The following is a 16,237-nucleotide window of genomic DNA, read 5'->3' as shown; positions in this document are numbered from 1 at the left end:
ATCCAGCTTTCCCAGATCTGTGAACGCCTCATTGGGCTGCTGTCCATCCCTAGCCTCCAGGATTCAGGTTGCTAACCCCTTTGAACATTTTCATAGCAGACATTTTAGTTGTCACCTTGCTTTACCACAATCAGATATCTCTCCTGATAGTTTGTGAATATGTATCAGCACAGGTAAAATCTATCAATCTACAGTTTACCTCGCTGAGGATTGTCTAGGCTGGATGTAACTGTAGCAAAGAAGTATGAGATCTGATTGGTGTTTCAGCCATTGAACAAAAGCAAGAATTTTCCCATTGACAGCAAGTAGAGATCTTGAAAATGGTGAAGAATCTAAACATAAATGCTAATAGAAAGTTGTAGAACTTCCCATGATACAACGATTAAGACTCCACTGTCTCTTACTGTGATTAGGTTTCTCCAGATACACGGAATTACTGGAAAAGGTTAAAATGGGAGGAGGTGAGAATGCGATTCTACGATACACACAGAGGAACAGAAAGCTGCTGGTGCGGGAAAGACTGAAGAGGCTTCTGGATTATGAGACCTTCTTAGAACTGTCTCCATTTGCAGGACTTGGTCTGCCGTCTAGTGACGTCCCAGCGGCCGGGTGCCTTTCTGGTGAGACCCTAATAGATGTGTGTAGTATGAAACAAGTACACTATTCTACCAAATTAGTTGGACACCTGAGCAAGAATCAAAACTAGTATTTATTTCCATGTTACTACTTAGTAGGCCTCTTTTGACCCTAATGACATCAGATACTCTCCGTGGCATACTTTCTTCTAATAAGTAACACACTTGAGCTGGTATTTCCCTCCATTCATCCGGCAAATGTCTAACAAGTTGGTCGCTGTTCATATTTCCTGACCTGATGTTTCAGTTTGTCCCTAAGATGTCCAGTAGGGTGCAGGTCGGTACTCCGTGCAGGCCAGTCCAATCGTGGAACATCAATGTCCTCAAATTAACATAAAATAGCATTGGAATTGTGACAAGGCACGTTGTCCTATTGGGAGTTATTGCTGACCATTCCCAGAGTATTACCATATAGTCGGCAGCACATTATTGTCTAGAATGTCAGGGTACACCTCCGTGTTCATGGTTCTTGTCACTACAACTGATGGACTGAGACCATGCCATGTAAAACATCCCCAGACCATAATGGAACCTACGATGTACTTAGAGCCACCCTCTGGGACTAGAGAAACAAAGATGGCCTCACTGCTCCTCTGACTACCTGATACACACTGTCCATTAGTACGCATTGGTAGTCTAACACCCTACATACCGCTCCGGCTGACCTGCACTGCTCACATGGACAGCACTGGTCAATCAAAGCAGGTGTAGTGTCTTAGACTAATGATGTATACTGATGTACAGTGTGTATCAGGTAGACAGAGAAGTGGTTCACCCATCTTTGTTTGTCCAAGTCCGGAGGATTATTGTAACTGACAAAAAGGCCCAGGTATACCAATCTGATGTGAAGATGGAGTAGCTTGATTTGTTATGCCATAGAACGTTCTTTCTTTGCGCAACTGTCCAATGACGACGTTCCTTACATCATTCTAGTTGGGCCGATGCATCTTCTTTGAGAGAACTTGCCAGGCGTTTGCAGGATGAATGGAGGGAAATACCAGCTGAAGTGTATCGGACGTTACCGTGTTTCCCCTAAAATAAGCCCCTGTCTTATATTAACTTTTGCCTCAAAAGAGACAGAGGGTCTTATTTTCGGGGAATATCTTATACTTACCTAGCAGGAGCCGTCCGGGTCCCTCCCGTTGGTCTCCAGTGCTCTTGCTTCAGTCCTCAGCAGCCGACAGAACATCACTTCCTGGTAAAGGAGTTCACAAACCCTGCCACCAATCAGCGAGCATTTTCATGCTCTCATAAACAAGCCAATCGGCCGATGAACAAGCATTTGCTCTTTCGTCAGAAAGTCGTTGATCCCTTTACATAGCCCGATTGTCAAGCGTGTGAAAGAACCATTAGGCTGCATGCACATGGGCCACAAAACGCATGTATGTGAAGCTCATGGATTCCAACGGGTTCTTTCACATGAGAGATGTTTTGTAGCCTGAAAGCACCCATAGGAAATCCTGGGCTTCACATACATGCGTTTTGTAGCCCGTGTGTAAGAGGCCTAAAGGTACGTTCACATGTTGCTGATTTGCTCCAGAGTTTTTTGCAGATTTTAGTGCAGATATCAACTTTCCAATTGAATTTAAATTAAAGAGGTGAAATTTGTTGCAAATCTGCACTAAAATATGTCACAAAATTTGCACCATTAGGGTTTATTCACAAGAGCGTATATCGGCCAATGTTTTCACAGCCGGCTGATATACGCTACCATCTGATGCATTGGATTCCAATGCTTTAGATCACACAGGCGTACTCCCGTGGTATAAAAACGCACATCAGGAAAGATAGTCCTGGAACTATCTTCCTGGCTGGACTACGGCCGCTGCCATAGACTTCTATGGGAGCCAATGACAGCGGCTGGAGAAGGGAGGTGGGAGGGAGTTTAGCAGCGCGACTGCTGAACTCCGTCCCCTTTCTCTCCTCCTCTCCGTTTGTTTGCAGTGAGAGGGGCGGAGCTAATCTCCACCCCTCCCATTGCTGGCTGCAGACAAGAGGAGGGGGTGGGAGCTTAGCGCCATCCCCTCCCATTGCAAACAGCCGGAGGGGAGGAGAGAGAGAAGGTGAGCCGGCAAGTGGGAGGAAAGGGAAGGGGGACACAGTGACTCCACTGTCAGTATATGCCGTCGGGAGTCTCCTCCGCCTGACGGCATATACGCCAAGCCCATGCATCAGATGTTAGTGCATATCGGGCAGCTGTGAAAATGCTGGCCGATATACGCTCGCGTGAATAAGCCTTTAGGTTCCATGCAGCCAAGAACATTGCAGCAAAAACCGCACGCTTTTTTTTCCACTGCAGCCCCCCTGCTAGCACAAGTGAAGCTCATAAAAACTGTGGAAACCATGTGCGGTGTTGTGGGGTTGTAAGAACGACACCTCATTTGCAATAAATAAATAGACCCTCATGTAGGAAGAGTATTGAAAAGTTCATTGCACATTTTCCTTCTGTCACTAAGCTGAGAGGCATTGACTAGCATATAGCCTGCGCCTTTGGATGTCTCTTTGTCAATGGGGTTGTCCCACAAAATTAATCAGCTGTTACCGACAAACTAGCTAAACGGTGGGAGTCCAACTGCTGGGACCCTTACCAATTATGAACATGGAGGTCTGGAGCATCCTGCAATGACTGCAACAGTGGTTGCACGTGTGCACTTCCACGCTATGCATTTCAGTAGGACTGCTGGAAATAGTCAAGCTCAAGTGCTTGCCTATATCTGGCAGTCTCATGAAAATTAATGGAGCGGTGGTGCATGTGCGTGACAGCACCTTTAATCTCACACCGAAGCCCCCCTCAGCACTGTTTAAAGGAGTTTTCAAAGAAAATACTATTGATCAACTTGGATCCGCTGCAGATTAGTTAATCGAGTGCCTGCTGTGATACACAGGATCTGAGTAGAAGCTGCTGCTCCGACCCCTGTGTAGTGGCTGGAGCTTGTAACTGCAGGCTTAGCTCTCATTAAAATAAATGGCAGCTTCTGGTCCGATGCCTGTGTATTGCAGCGCTGACAGCAGGCACCCAATCAGCCAATCTGGAGCGGTGGACCCCAACCAATCAACTATTGATAGCTTACCTTGAGTTTAGGTCATCAGTAGTATTTCCCTGGAAAACTCCTATAAGCAATACATCTAACAGAATCTGTAGCTTCTAGGCAACCTGTACTGTAACAGATTGGACACTGTTGCAATGTTATAATTCAAGATAACTTTAATCCCGGTCTTTTAACCCCTCAGATGCTGTGGTCAGTAGCAGCTCCAGTATCTTAGTGGTTAACTGGACGGAGTGGGCTCCTTATGTCATCTCATCGGCGCCCCTTGTGATGTGATCACAGGCAGCTGATGGATTTCCATGGCAGATGGGGGGGGGGGGATTTAAAAAAAGCCTTCAGATCTGTCCTCTGTGTATGAGTTCAGTGATTCTGATGGGCTTTATTACCCCTTCAACACTGAATGATGTCACTCTAGCTGTTTCACTGTGATACCAACTGACTGCAGTGGTCCGAGTAGTGGGACCACCCATGATCCACATATGGACATGGGACAATTTATGTGGTAACGGATTAAAATTCGTTGTTTGTTGCAGAGAATTATTCATATTTGCACGTTATGCAAGTTGTGTCTTTAAGGTAGTGGAATGATCTGTGGTATTTGGTACATGTTTATAGCAAGTGACGCCACCGCAAAAGGAGGAACCTCTAATCCCATATTGGTGAAGAAGCAGCTGCGAGCTCAGGAGATTGCCATACAGAACCACCTGCCCACGGTGTACTTGGTGGACAGCGGAGGCGCCTTCCTTCCTCTTCAAAGCAGCGCAGAATAGCGTTGGATCTGTGACAAGGCGCGTTGTCTTGTTGGAAGTACTGCTGACCATTTCCAGAGTATTTCCACACTTCAGGTATCGGGTTCCACCTCATTATTTTCCTGTAGTTATAAAAGAACATCCTAGATGAGCGAGGCCGATATAAAGTATAATCCTCCAATTCAGCTTTTCCATTAGTCTGGCTCCTAATCCATAGCAGAAGATCAACGGAGGTCACATGCATCTGTAGTCTTAAAGGCATATTCTAGTTTTATGTAAGTAAAGCTTAAAGGGGTTTTCCCAAATCAGATAAATATCAGATCGCTGGGGTCTCACAGCTGGAAACTTCACCAGTCACAAAAACGAGGGTCCTGTGTCCCCCTTCCCTCCTCACTTAGTGCACCTCAAACCTTATGTATGATTTATCCCAGAAACTGGTGTAAATTGTCTTTCAAGAGAGAGTTTTATAGGGGAGCTACGAAAATGCTAAATTTTAGGAAAGCCAAGTTCGATCAGCTTAGTGATGATGGCCTCAACCTAAGGCTGCCTGTCCACAGGCATAGCGATATCCCGCGGTAGCCGCTGACAGCTCTCTTCGCTGAGCCTATCTGACAGATAAGTTCACCGCGGAGAATCACAGCAAATCGCAGCATGTTGCAATTTTAATCCCGCAAGCGGAGAATCGCTATGATTTTCCATTCGTGGACAGGGGGCCTACGCTTCCCATAGCAACGCTATGGAAAGCGTTCACTATGTTACCCGCGGCCGGATTATCGCTGCAGATAATGCAGTGAACAATTGCCCGTAGACAGGCAGCCTTACTGACTGGGACAATGTCCTCAAAAATAAGAGTACAAACAATAAATAGGAAATGTTTAAAAACATGCTAATTACTTAGGGTGCATTCACACGAACGTATATCGGCTCGGTTTTCACGCCGAGCCGATATACGTTGTCTCTCTCTGCAGGATGGGGGGGGGAGGATGGAAGAGCTAGGAGCAGGAACTGAGCTCCCGCCCCCTCTCTGCCTCCTCTCCGTCCCTCTGCACTATTTGCAATGGGGAGAGGTGGGGCGGGGGCGGGGATAATTCGAAAACGTAGCCCCGTTCCACCTCCTATTATTGCAAATCGTGCAGGGGGGCGGAGAGGAGGCAGAGAGGGGGCGGGAGCTCAGTTCCTGCTCCTGGCTCTTCCATCCTCCCCCCCTCTGCACATGAGGACGACGTATATCGGCTCGGCGTAAAAACCGAGCCGATATACATTCGTGGGAATGCAGCCTTACTATGAGAGGTTCATACCTTACAGCAATAAAGACTTAATAAAAGCAGAAAACCAATGTGGCAATAAACAGCAAAAATAAAGGGTTTAAACTACTAAAACAAGAAGGCAGCGAAGAAGCACTAAAAACCTATAAGCAAAAATATTAATTATGTAAAAATCAGATATAAAACAGCAAAGGTGGAGACAGAGAGACTTAAGGTCCATTTACACGGGACGAATGTTAGGCAAACGATGCCCGGCTCTTGTCCCTGTGTTTCCTTCTCTCCTCTCGCTCCCCCGCCCCTCTCCACTGAGATAACATAGCAGCTGTTAACTACTGAACGGCCGCTATTTGAACTGAACGATGAGCAATAAGCTTTATGTTGCATAAACGATCGAGAGGGGTGGGGTAGCGCGAGGAGAGAATATCCTGCACTGCCCCGCCCCCTGCTGGCCGCTCTGTGAGCGTGACAGCTCTGCAGGAGCACGGGAGCGCGAACGCACAGGGATGAGTGTCAGGCATCGTTTGCCTGACATTTGTCCCGTGTAAATGGACCTTTATTGCTAAAGAGAGTAAAACTAACCCTTAATTGTTCTTCAACTATATAAATAGTAAAAAATTTATACTGAAAATGTTGGCCCTTTAATAAATAATGTAAGAGAAAATGTAGAGGATGATGAGGAGAAAGCAAATCTCTTTTTTTTCTCCAGTATATTCTCAGAGGAAAATGAAATGTCAGATGAGATGCAGATAAAGTCCCCACTATATGTCACTAATCTAACCCAGGAAGAAGTGCAGAGCGGTCTTAAAAAGATTTACATAGAGAAATCACCGGGTCCTGATGGCATACACCCCTGGGTTGTAAGGGAATTAGGAAATGTGATACACAGACGCTTGTTTCTTACATTTAAGGAATCTATTTATACACAGGACTTTGACAGTAACAAGGGGGCATCCTCTACATATAGAGGAAAGAAGATTTCTACACCGACATAGAAGGGGGTTCCTTACTGTAAGAGCAGTGAGACTGTAGAAATCTCTTCCTGAGTACGTGGTGATGGCAAATTCGATAAAAGATTACAAGGGTAGCTGGACGTCTTTCTTGGGTGATACAATATTATGTTATAATCATTAATAACTTCAGAAGGGTTGATGATCCAGGGATTATTCTGATTGCCAGATTTGAGTCAGGAAGGACGTTTTTTCCTTAAATGCGGAAAATTGGCTTCTATCTCATTGTTTTGTTTTTTGCCTTCCTGATGAACGCAGTTCTGGATGTGGAGTGTGATTTAACTTAGTACAACCCAAGTGCAGCAGAAGTGGTTCAACATTATACTTCATTTCTGTGCCTTCAACGTTTGATAGCATAGGTCATCGATTTTATTCGGCGTTTCAAAGGGGGCTGTGTCTGCAATACCACGCCGAGCCACTGCACAGTGTATGGAGCTGTTTGCTTCTTACACCATACAGGGTGGCAGCTGGCCAGGCAAATAGCTGGCAGACTGAGGTCCTGGGTGTCAGACCACTGCCGATCTGCTGTTGATGACCTATTCTGTGGGTAGGTCATCAGTATTTTGTATGTTTTTTAAGAGCTTGAAAACCCCTTTAACATTAGGGGGAGGTATATGCTGTATTTACTAGTGACTATTCACATGGCTGTATTACCCACTTGTTATCCATATTGTGCCTGCAGGCTCTCAGCCGACTGGTAGATGGCAGCAGGTTCCTACAATTCAAAGCTGACTATGGAACTACACTAGTAACTGGATTTGCTTCCATTGAAGGGTATGTCTAATCCTGAGTATTATCCTACATCCAAGTATTCACTGCTCATACTAGAGAGAGAACAGCGAAATACTACCGATAGATGAGAACCGGAATCACAGAACAATTACAGTGAGATAGGAAACATCTAGTGCTTGCTTGGGACCTTATTCTTCACCGTAGGGGGCAGTATTATAGTAGTTATATTCTTGTACATAGGGGGCAGTATTATAGTAGTTATATTCTTGTACATAGGAGCAGTATTATAGTAGTTATATTCTTGTACCTAGGAGCAGTATTATAGTAGTTATATTCTTGTACATAGGGGGCAGTATTATAGTAGTTATATTCTTGTATATAGGGGGCAGTATTATAGTGGTTATATTCTTGTACATAGGAGGCAGTATTATATTAGTTCTATTCTTGTACATAGGGGGCAGTATTATAGTAGTTATAGTCTTGTACATAGGGGGCAGTATTATAGTAGTTATATTCTTGTACATAGGAGGCAGTATTATAGTAGTTATAGTCTTGTACATAGGAGCAGTATTATAGTAGTTATATTCTTGTACATAGGGGGCAGTATTATAGTAGTTATATTCTTGTATATAGGGGGCAGTATTATAGTAGTTATATTCTTGTACATAGGAGGCAGTATTATAGTAGTTATATTCTTGTACATAGGAGGCAGTATTATAGTAGTTATATTCTTGTACATAGGGGGCAGTATTATAGTAGTTATATTCTTGTACATAGGGGGCAGTATTATAGTAGTTATATTCTTGTACATAGGGGGCAGTATTATAGTAGTTATATTCTTGTACATAGGAGGCAGTATTATAGTAGTTATATTTTTGTACATAGGGGACAGTATTATAGTAGTTATATTCTGGTACATAGGGGGGCAGTAATATAGTAGTTCTATTTTTGTACATAGGAGGTGGTTACTCCACTTGCTCATCTAAATATTATAGTTTGAGACATAATAGGGTGCAGTAGGTTCTTTTTATAATTTGATTACTAATAAAATTGAAACTTTCATTAAGGCCTCCTTCCCACGAACGGATTTCCGCCGCGTAATTCGCGGTGAAAATCCGCTGCGTTGCCCGCAGCTATTAGGTTCTATTGAACCTAATAGCACAATGCTCACGATGCGTAATTCCAGCGCGGAATTACGCACCGCGATTTCTCCCGTCCTCACCCGCAGCATGCTCTATTTTCTGCGGGTGAGGACGGGCTGTACGCACTGACGGCTTCCATTGCAGTCAATGGAAGCCGTCCGTTCACGCTATCTCCCGCTGTAACCAGCGGGAGATAGCGTGAAAAAACGCTTTCCCGCCCACCGCCGCGCGTCATCTGACGCCAAATGACGCGGCCGGCCGCATCACGTGACACGGCCGGCCGCGTCACGTGACACGCTCGGTGACGCGGCGGTGGTGGGCGGTGACGGGCGGTGACGCGGCGGTGGTGGGCGGGGAAGCGATTTCACGCTATCTCCCGCAGGTAAGTATAGGGGCTCTGGGGGGCGCCGTGACGGGCTTCACTGCGTAATATTACGCGGCGGACCCCGTCACGCTCGTGGGAAGGAGGCCTAAAGGATACAGCATACTTTCTTCTGTGAGCTTTTATGTGGTTTAAAAAATTGAGTATTTACTTAGAATTTAATAGCTAAATATGGCCAGTTTCCTAACTGAATATTTAAGTGTGAACAAGTGGACTGAGGAAGTTAAGGAAGTCTTTTGTGAAAAGAGGTTTTCCAAAATCAATAGGATAACACCATCACTTGGTACAGTTTTTAAAGAGTTACATCAGGGATCTGAGGAGAATATAAAATAATTTTGGGAACTTAACAGTCTTGAAATTTTATATAGAAAACAAAATTGTGCCAAGAAGGCTACAAATTTGCATAGTCCCGGCTAATAGAACTAGGAACCCTTAGCTGCAACAGGAAGCTATTTTGAGTTCTCTTCATTTTATACATCTTTTAGTGGAGGAAGAAGAAAGAAGAAAAGGAAACATTTGAGGGGACCTGTAGAAAACTGCGGGAAAGAGTAGAGGTTGCATTACAACTTAAGAAGGATCCGGATTTTGAAGGATTAGGAGTTACAGAATAATACAGAGAACTATAGATTTGTATTGATCTTAAGGAACATAAAGAATAAAGCATATTTATTTTTGTATAAAGTATCAAATAGAGGGACAGATACAGAAGTCTCTTCATCTGCTACAGCTCTGCTGAAGCAAACAAGAAGATTCCATGCAGGTCCTCCTACCCACGGGCAATAGGCTGTCCATGGGCAATAGTTCATAGCGTGATCCGTGGCAGTAAATCGCACGCGGATCACGCTTGGAACGCTTTCCATAAGATAACTATGGAAAGCACAGCCCAATGTACATGAGTGGTTAATCCACTGCGAAGCTGTCATAATAATAGGTTCATCGCGGTGACTTTAAATGATCTCCTGCGGTGGAAATCCGCTCGCGAGAATCCACCCCGTCCGTGAACAGGCAGCCTAAACAGAAAACACTTTTGTGACATTACAGTACATCTTACCATTTGGTCATCTTCATAGTTTTTGTGTGATGGCGCATACAGGAACATGAGTGCAAAGACGTACAGGTTCCACATTCCATAAACACCAGTGAAGAACGCGCTGTTCAGTTTAATGTTGTAGTTGTTCCATTTCCAGTTACCCTCCGACACCTGGGAGTAAGACAGTATTACTCGAATCCAATAGAAATATCAACAAGATCAAAAATCATGCCACTCCTTCTAGCAGGTGAGATATAGAGTGATCACACTGACTGCACCCCCTCCAATCCTACGCTACAGCCACACCTCACCATTGCCCTATTCATATACGACGATGAGTCAAAAAAAAGCCTCCTCCCTATAGTCCAATGAGGCAAGATCAGGACTACCACCTGTTTGGTTCCCTGAAAGAAGCCCTAGGAGGATGAAGATTCATGTCTGATGAAGAGGTGAAGACATCGGTGCATTTGTAGCTCAGTCTGGAACATTTTTTATGTGAAAATACAAAAGCTTGTTGACAGATGGACAAAGTGTATTGAAAAGCAGGGAGATTATGTTGAAAAATAATGTATTTGTCTTTCTGAAAGTTGATTAAAATAAATTCTATAGCCAGAGTGCGGATAACTTTTGACTCACCCCTGCATGTTAAAGGGAGTGTAGTAAAACCCCTTTCAGACTTACGCAGAACCCACAGACTACGAGATCCATGTTGTCTAGGAGGTCACACTTTTATGATCTGGAAACTGCATTATCTCAGCACATGCGTGTGCAGGGCGCTATCCCCCTATTCAGGTGCGCAGGCAGGTAATGGGGAAATCAAAATAACTCTCTAGGACCTGAGCATTAAGGGAGACTGTGGAAGTGGCCTGCGGAAGACACTCATGGATAAATACGGTGGATTTTGAGTTTTTGACCATTTTAGAATGTCTTTTCTATAACAGTCCCACACCGAAACATCAAGTGTATCGGTATGACCAAGAATTTTTATGTAAGCAGAGCTTTTAAAACCAACATTGCTGCTTGCTGCATGTGGGCACGATTCACAAATCAGCATTTTTTTCCAGGTCCATAAGAACACACAAGTATCAGGTCATCAAAACTCACCTTTGTGGTAATGAAGAACACTGTGGTCAATGCGGCACAGGCCAGGGTGATGATCATCAGAAACTTCAACCTAAAAATTTGCCCCTATAAAAGAAATCATATTACGCATTAATGGAGAACTAAAGGCCGCCTTCACAGGGGCTCGGTCCACTGCAGGCTTTCAGCACCGGAAGACCCCAAAACCACAGTGACCAAATCAGCACCTTAACCCCTTGAGTGGCAGGTTTCTTCTCACCCACAAGGGCAGGTTTTTTAAATGGTCTAATCATTTAATTTCAACTAATTTTGCAGTTGCGTTCCAAGAGCCATAACCTTTTTTATTTTTCCATTGACATGGCCATATAAGGGCTTGTTTTTTTGGGGGACAAGTTGTACTTTTTGATAGCATGAGTATATATAATGTATTCCATAACTTTTGTAAAAAAATTTGTAGGGAGATTGGGGGAAAAATAAAGACATTCTTTCATTTGTTTTTTGGATTTCATTTTTACGGCATTCAGTGTGCAGAATAAATAATGTGATAACGTTATTCTCTGAGTCAGCACGATTCCGGTGATACCAAATTTATACAGTTTTTTCATGTTTCCTATTTTTGTACATTTAAAACATTTTTTTTCCTTAAAGGTTTGCTTTTGTGTCGCCACATTCCAAGAGCTGTATTAATTTTATTTTCCCATTGCCAGTGCTGTAGAAGGCCTTGTTTTCTGCGGGATGAATTCTTGTCTTCATTTATCTAATTTTTAGGAACATGTAACATTTTGATCGCTTTTTATTCCATTTTTTTTAGTGGCAAGATAAACAAAATCTGTAATTCTGGCATGTTTTTTTATTTTTCACTGCATTCTCTGAGTAGAATAAATAATGTATTTAAGTAATTCTACAAGCCAGTACGATTATGCCAATCCCAAATTGTAATAGCTTTTTTTTTTGTGACTTTTTCACAGTTTAAAAAAAAAAGTAATAAAAGTTTAAATCACCCTCCTTTTGCCATATCTATAATAAAAAATTCTAAATCCTAAAAGAAAAATATATATTTGGTATCGACGCGTCCGTAAAAATCCGATCTATCAAAGTAGTGCATTATTTACCCCGCATGGTGATTGTAGTCCGAAAAAAGTAAAGAACGCCACAAATGCACTTTTTCAGTCACCCTGTCTCCCAGAAAAAATTCAATAAAAAGCGATCAAAAAGTCGTATGTATTCCGAATTGGTATTAACGTAAACTACAGGACATCCCGCAAAAAATGAGCCATTGCTTAAGTAAGTCGACGGAAAATTTAAAAAGTTATTGCGCGCACAAGATGCAGCAGAAAATAAAACTATACAAGTTTGGTATCGTAGTAATCATAATGACCCATAGAATAAAGTTATCATGTCATTTTTGTTGCATTGTACTCCACTTAGATTTTTGTAAAAGTTTTTCAGTACATTATATGGTACTTTAAATAGCACCATTGAAAAATACAACTCGTTCCCCCAATAATAGCCCTCATGCAGCGACGTCGATGGATAAATAAAGGAGTTATGATTTTTTAAACGGGGGGGAGGAAGAAAAGAAAAGGGGGAAAAAAAGAAAAAAAAAGGGGCCGTGTCATTGAGGGGTTAAATAATGTACTAACTTCCTTCTCTGTGTCATTATGACGCAGGGATACCACATGTGTAATATTGTTTTTAATTTCTTACGAAGTAAAGGGAGACAAGTGTTTTTATTTACTTTTTTTTAAACTTTTTTTTTAATTTTTGTCCCTTTAGGGGACTTTTACAGACACATCAGGACCCCCTGATCACATTATAGGGGTCCGATGGTGACAGCCCTTTACATGCTGCAGTAGCATAGACTGCAGCATTTAAAGGGTTAACACAGCAGAGATCGGAAGTTTTCTTCGATCTCTGCTGTAAGAGCTGGTGCCTGGCTATCCTCTGACAGCCAAGCACCAGCCCGTACCCTGCCATAGAGACCATCCGCTGGCTTCTGACAAGCCTATGGTCTCTATGGCAACCTGTTAACAAAGCAGTGCAGGACTTTGAAAATTAAAGCGGGAGATTGCCGTCAGATCGGCAATATCTTTCTGCTTCTGTTTTTTAAAGTCCTGCACTGTTCTGTGTGGGACTGTGCAGGCAGAGCACACTGCCACAGCTTATGGCAGTGTGCTCTGCATCTCCCATAGTGAAACATAGCCCAGAAATCTTCCAGGCTATATCGCTATGGGCAGAGCTCGTCCTGGTTAATGGTGTGGATTTGGCCATGGATTTTGTAGCAGATCTGCTGCAGATATTAACCCTTGTATTTTAGGGGGTAAAAAGCGAAGCATAAATAGACAAGCTGTGGATTTAGAATCTGCAGTTTTTCAAAAACCTTGGATTCCTTGTGAAAATTTTTCACAGCATGTGAAGGAGATTTTTTAAAAACTCCCCTCCACATGGCTTCTACTGGAATTGCTGTGGAATTTACCACTGCATAAATTTTTCGGCATTTACAACCCATGTGAAAGCTGCCTGAAAGAAGATATCCAAGACACCTGTAGACAAGAACTGGTAGAGGACATTATGACTGTATTGAATACCCTTCATATGGCAATAATCTGATCCAAGTTTTCAATTTTCACCGGTGTATTTGCCTCCTAAGTCATCGCTTTGGACAGCCTGATGTCACTCACCTCATAATGCAACGGGCGGGCCTTGTTAATTGCTAGTAGACTTAATTGTTTCCCGCTGATGTTCCTGAAAACTTGAAACACCATAAAACACAAGAATAAGAAGTAGAGACAGGTGCAGATTCCAGCCACTATGATGTAAGCCATCTGAGAACATCCGTTAAGGGAAAAAGTTTGGTAAATAACTAATTGTGTGTTGTGCACTAATACCAAAGTATAAGTAGGTCAGAGGTGGAAAGGCAAATACACCACCTCCCAATAGATGCAGACAGCCCAAATGCTAAATGGAAGAACTTATAACCGGTGCAAAGTACTGATGAACAACCGCTCACATGACCACCCTACAAAAAGGGGGGGACAACACAGAAGCAAAACGTCTCCACTAAAGTTAATGGTGCTTGTGGCAACTGGGAATCAGCAAACCAGACCCGGGTTCTCCTGATAGGCAAGGGTCCCATAGGTGTCACCCACACCCATCAGGCATCTATTGCTGGGATTAGCAAGTTGTCACAAAAACCCAAGGTACGAGGGATGTGGCTTATCATGATGTATGATTTTACCTTTGTTAACTTTTGTGGCTGCAACTAGTAACAGGGCCCCAATAAGAACAGTGCCCACAGCAGTAATAGAGCCCCCAATAATATTGGGGGCCACTACTGGGGCCACGGTTACTAACAAGGCCTCCTCTTTGTGCTCTACCCACCCTGAACCTGCAGCCAGACAGCAACCCAGCACCATTGAGTATATCACTCACTGTCTAGCTTCTGTCCAGCAGATGCTATTGTAGCTCCGGGCTGTGACCTCTGACCTCTCCTCCTGGCATCTGCTCTATATATAGGACGTAGATGCTGGGAGGAGAGGTCAGGGGTCACAGACTCTGTTTACAACAGTGGTGGCCGGATGGGAGCTAGACGGAGTGAGTGACATACTGGTCCTGCCCGGCCGTAAGTGCTCTCCATCCACATTTTGTTTTTACCAGCCATTAATAATCTAACTCTACCTTGCACTGCGCTGGCTATACTTGTACTAAGTGCTCCTCTTACTCAACACAACCCTACAGGACACCCGGGAACAGAACTTGTGGATAAGGGCGGACAATCTAGAACAGATGTGGTAGCAGACCTGATGCACAGCCCGACGCTTCTGGGCTCGCCAGTACAAAACCTGCACAGTATCAGCAAAACCAGCCATTTCTCTATGGCAGAGGGGTCCAGCAGCCCTTATAACCGCACTGCATCCATCCTCATTACCACAGGCGTCTCCGCCTCCCTTTCCTCTTCACGATCCCGGCGCTCAGGAACTTGACATGAAATCAATGTTCTTGCATGCGAGATGAACAGGAGTAAATTATTAAACACATTTATCACACCTGTATGAATGCAGCTGAAAACTTCTGCCACTTCTCCACTCCGGGGAGCATCAGCCATGCCCACAGCATTCTGGTGGATATTTACAGGATGCAATGTTCTCTTAACAATTTAAAAACTTGAATTTTTTAAAAGGAGGGATTTCAAACCAAAGACAATAAATACACCATCTTCCCGGAAGTAATTGGACACCTAAGCAATAATCAAAAGTATTTATTTCCATATGTTAATACTTCATGGGACCTCCTTTGTCTGAGGTGGGAATATCTGTTTAAAGGCCAAGATGTAAAAAGGATACGGCAAGCTCTGCGCCTACATCTGTGGTCCAAATGCTATAACATGGGTTCTTCAACTGCACCCCCCTGAGGAAAAAAAGGAACAACTCATGAGAATTAAGATGTCCTAACCAGTAAAAACAAAAGAAACCTCTCCCCTAGAATTTGTTGGAATTGAATGATACTTTCTCTGCATGATTACAATATCAGAGCAAAAAGAAACATTTATTGTAGAAAATGGATGACTTGAAGGGAGGCTCCAGTACCTGGTTGCACGGCCTTTAGCTTGGATACAGGATGGCATACGGGCGGGCTTGGAGGTTCTAGTAGCCTGTTGTACTGCCTCTAGCTTGGATACAGGATGTGATACGGGCGGGCTTTGAGGCTCTAGTACCCTGTTGTACCGCCTCTAGCTTAGATAAAAGATGTGATACGGGTGGGCATGGAGGCTCTAGTACCCGGTTGTACCACCTCTAGTAGAGATGAGCGAACGTACTCGTAACGAGTACTTACGCACCCGAGTACCGCCATTTTCGAGTACTTCAGTACTCGGGCGTAAAGATTCGGGGGGCGCTGGGGGGCGGGGAGAGGCGCGGCGGTGCGGGGGGGGAGCAGCGGGGAACAGGGGGGAGCCCTCTCTCTCTCCCTCTCCCCCCCCACTCCCCACTGCTACCCCCCGTGCCGCCACGGCGCCCCCCGAATCTTTACGCCCAAGTACTGCAGTACTCGAAAATGGCGGTACTCGGGTGCGTAAGTACTCGTAACGAGTACGTTCGCTCATCTCTAACCTCTAGCTTTGATGCAAGATGTGATAAGGACGGGAACGGAGACATACAGGTTCCGTATTG

The 16,237-nt window shown here is 44.0% G+C and overlaps 1 protein-coding gene and 1 pseudogene across 1 annotated transcript in view; one reads left to right on the top strand and one right to left on the bottom strand.

Moving 5' to 3' along the window:
* LOC136620318 (methylcrotonoyl-CoA carboxylase beta chain, mitochondrial-like) overlaps positions 1-16,237 on the top strand; it is a 171,018-nt pseudogene that overhangs the window by 11,077 nt on the left and 143,704 nt on the right.
* Positions 3,823-16,237, bottom strand: part of LOC136621856 (protein wntless homolog B-like) — a 59,032-nt gene continuing 46,617 nt past the window's right edge. The window contains exons 8-12 of the mRNA XM_066597646.1: positions 15,413-15,476; positions 13,751-13,894; positions 11,094-11,177; positions 10,011-10,160; positions 3,823-4,553 (exon numbers count right to left, since the gene is read on the bottom strand). Of these exons, the coding sequence (XP_066453743.1) occupies positions 4,524-4,553; positions 10,011-10,160; positions 11,094-11,177; positions 13,751-13,894; positions 15,413-15,476 (472 nt within the window). The 3' untranslated portion in view covers positions 3,823-4,523. The remainder of the gene's footprint in view (positions 4,554-10,010; positions 10,161-11,093; positions 11,178-13,750; positions 13,895-15,412; positions 15,477-16,237) is intronic.

This window comes from Eleutherodactylus coqui, chromosome 3, assembly GCF_035609145.1.
Source record: "Eleutherodactylus coqui strain aEleCoq1 chromosome 3, aEleCoq1.hap1, whole genome shotgun sequence".
NCBI classification, from domain to species: Eukaryota; Metazoa; Chordata; class Amphibia; order Anura; family Eleutherodactylidae; genus Eleutherodactylus; species Eleutherodactylus coqui.
Note: the sequence above shows the minus strand (reverse complement) of the source record. Positions and strands in the feature narration are given on the sequence as shown.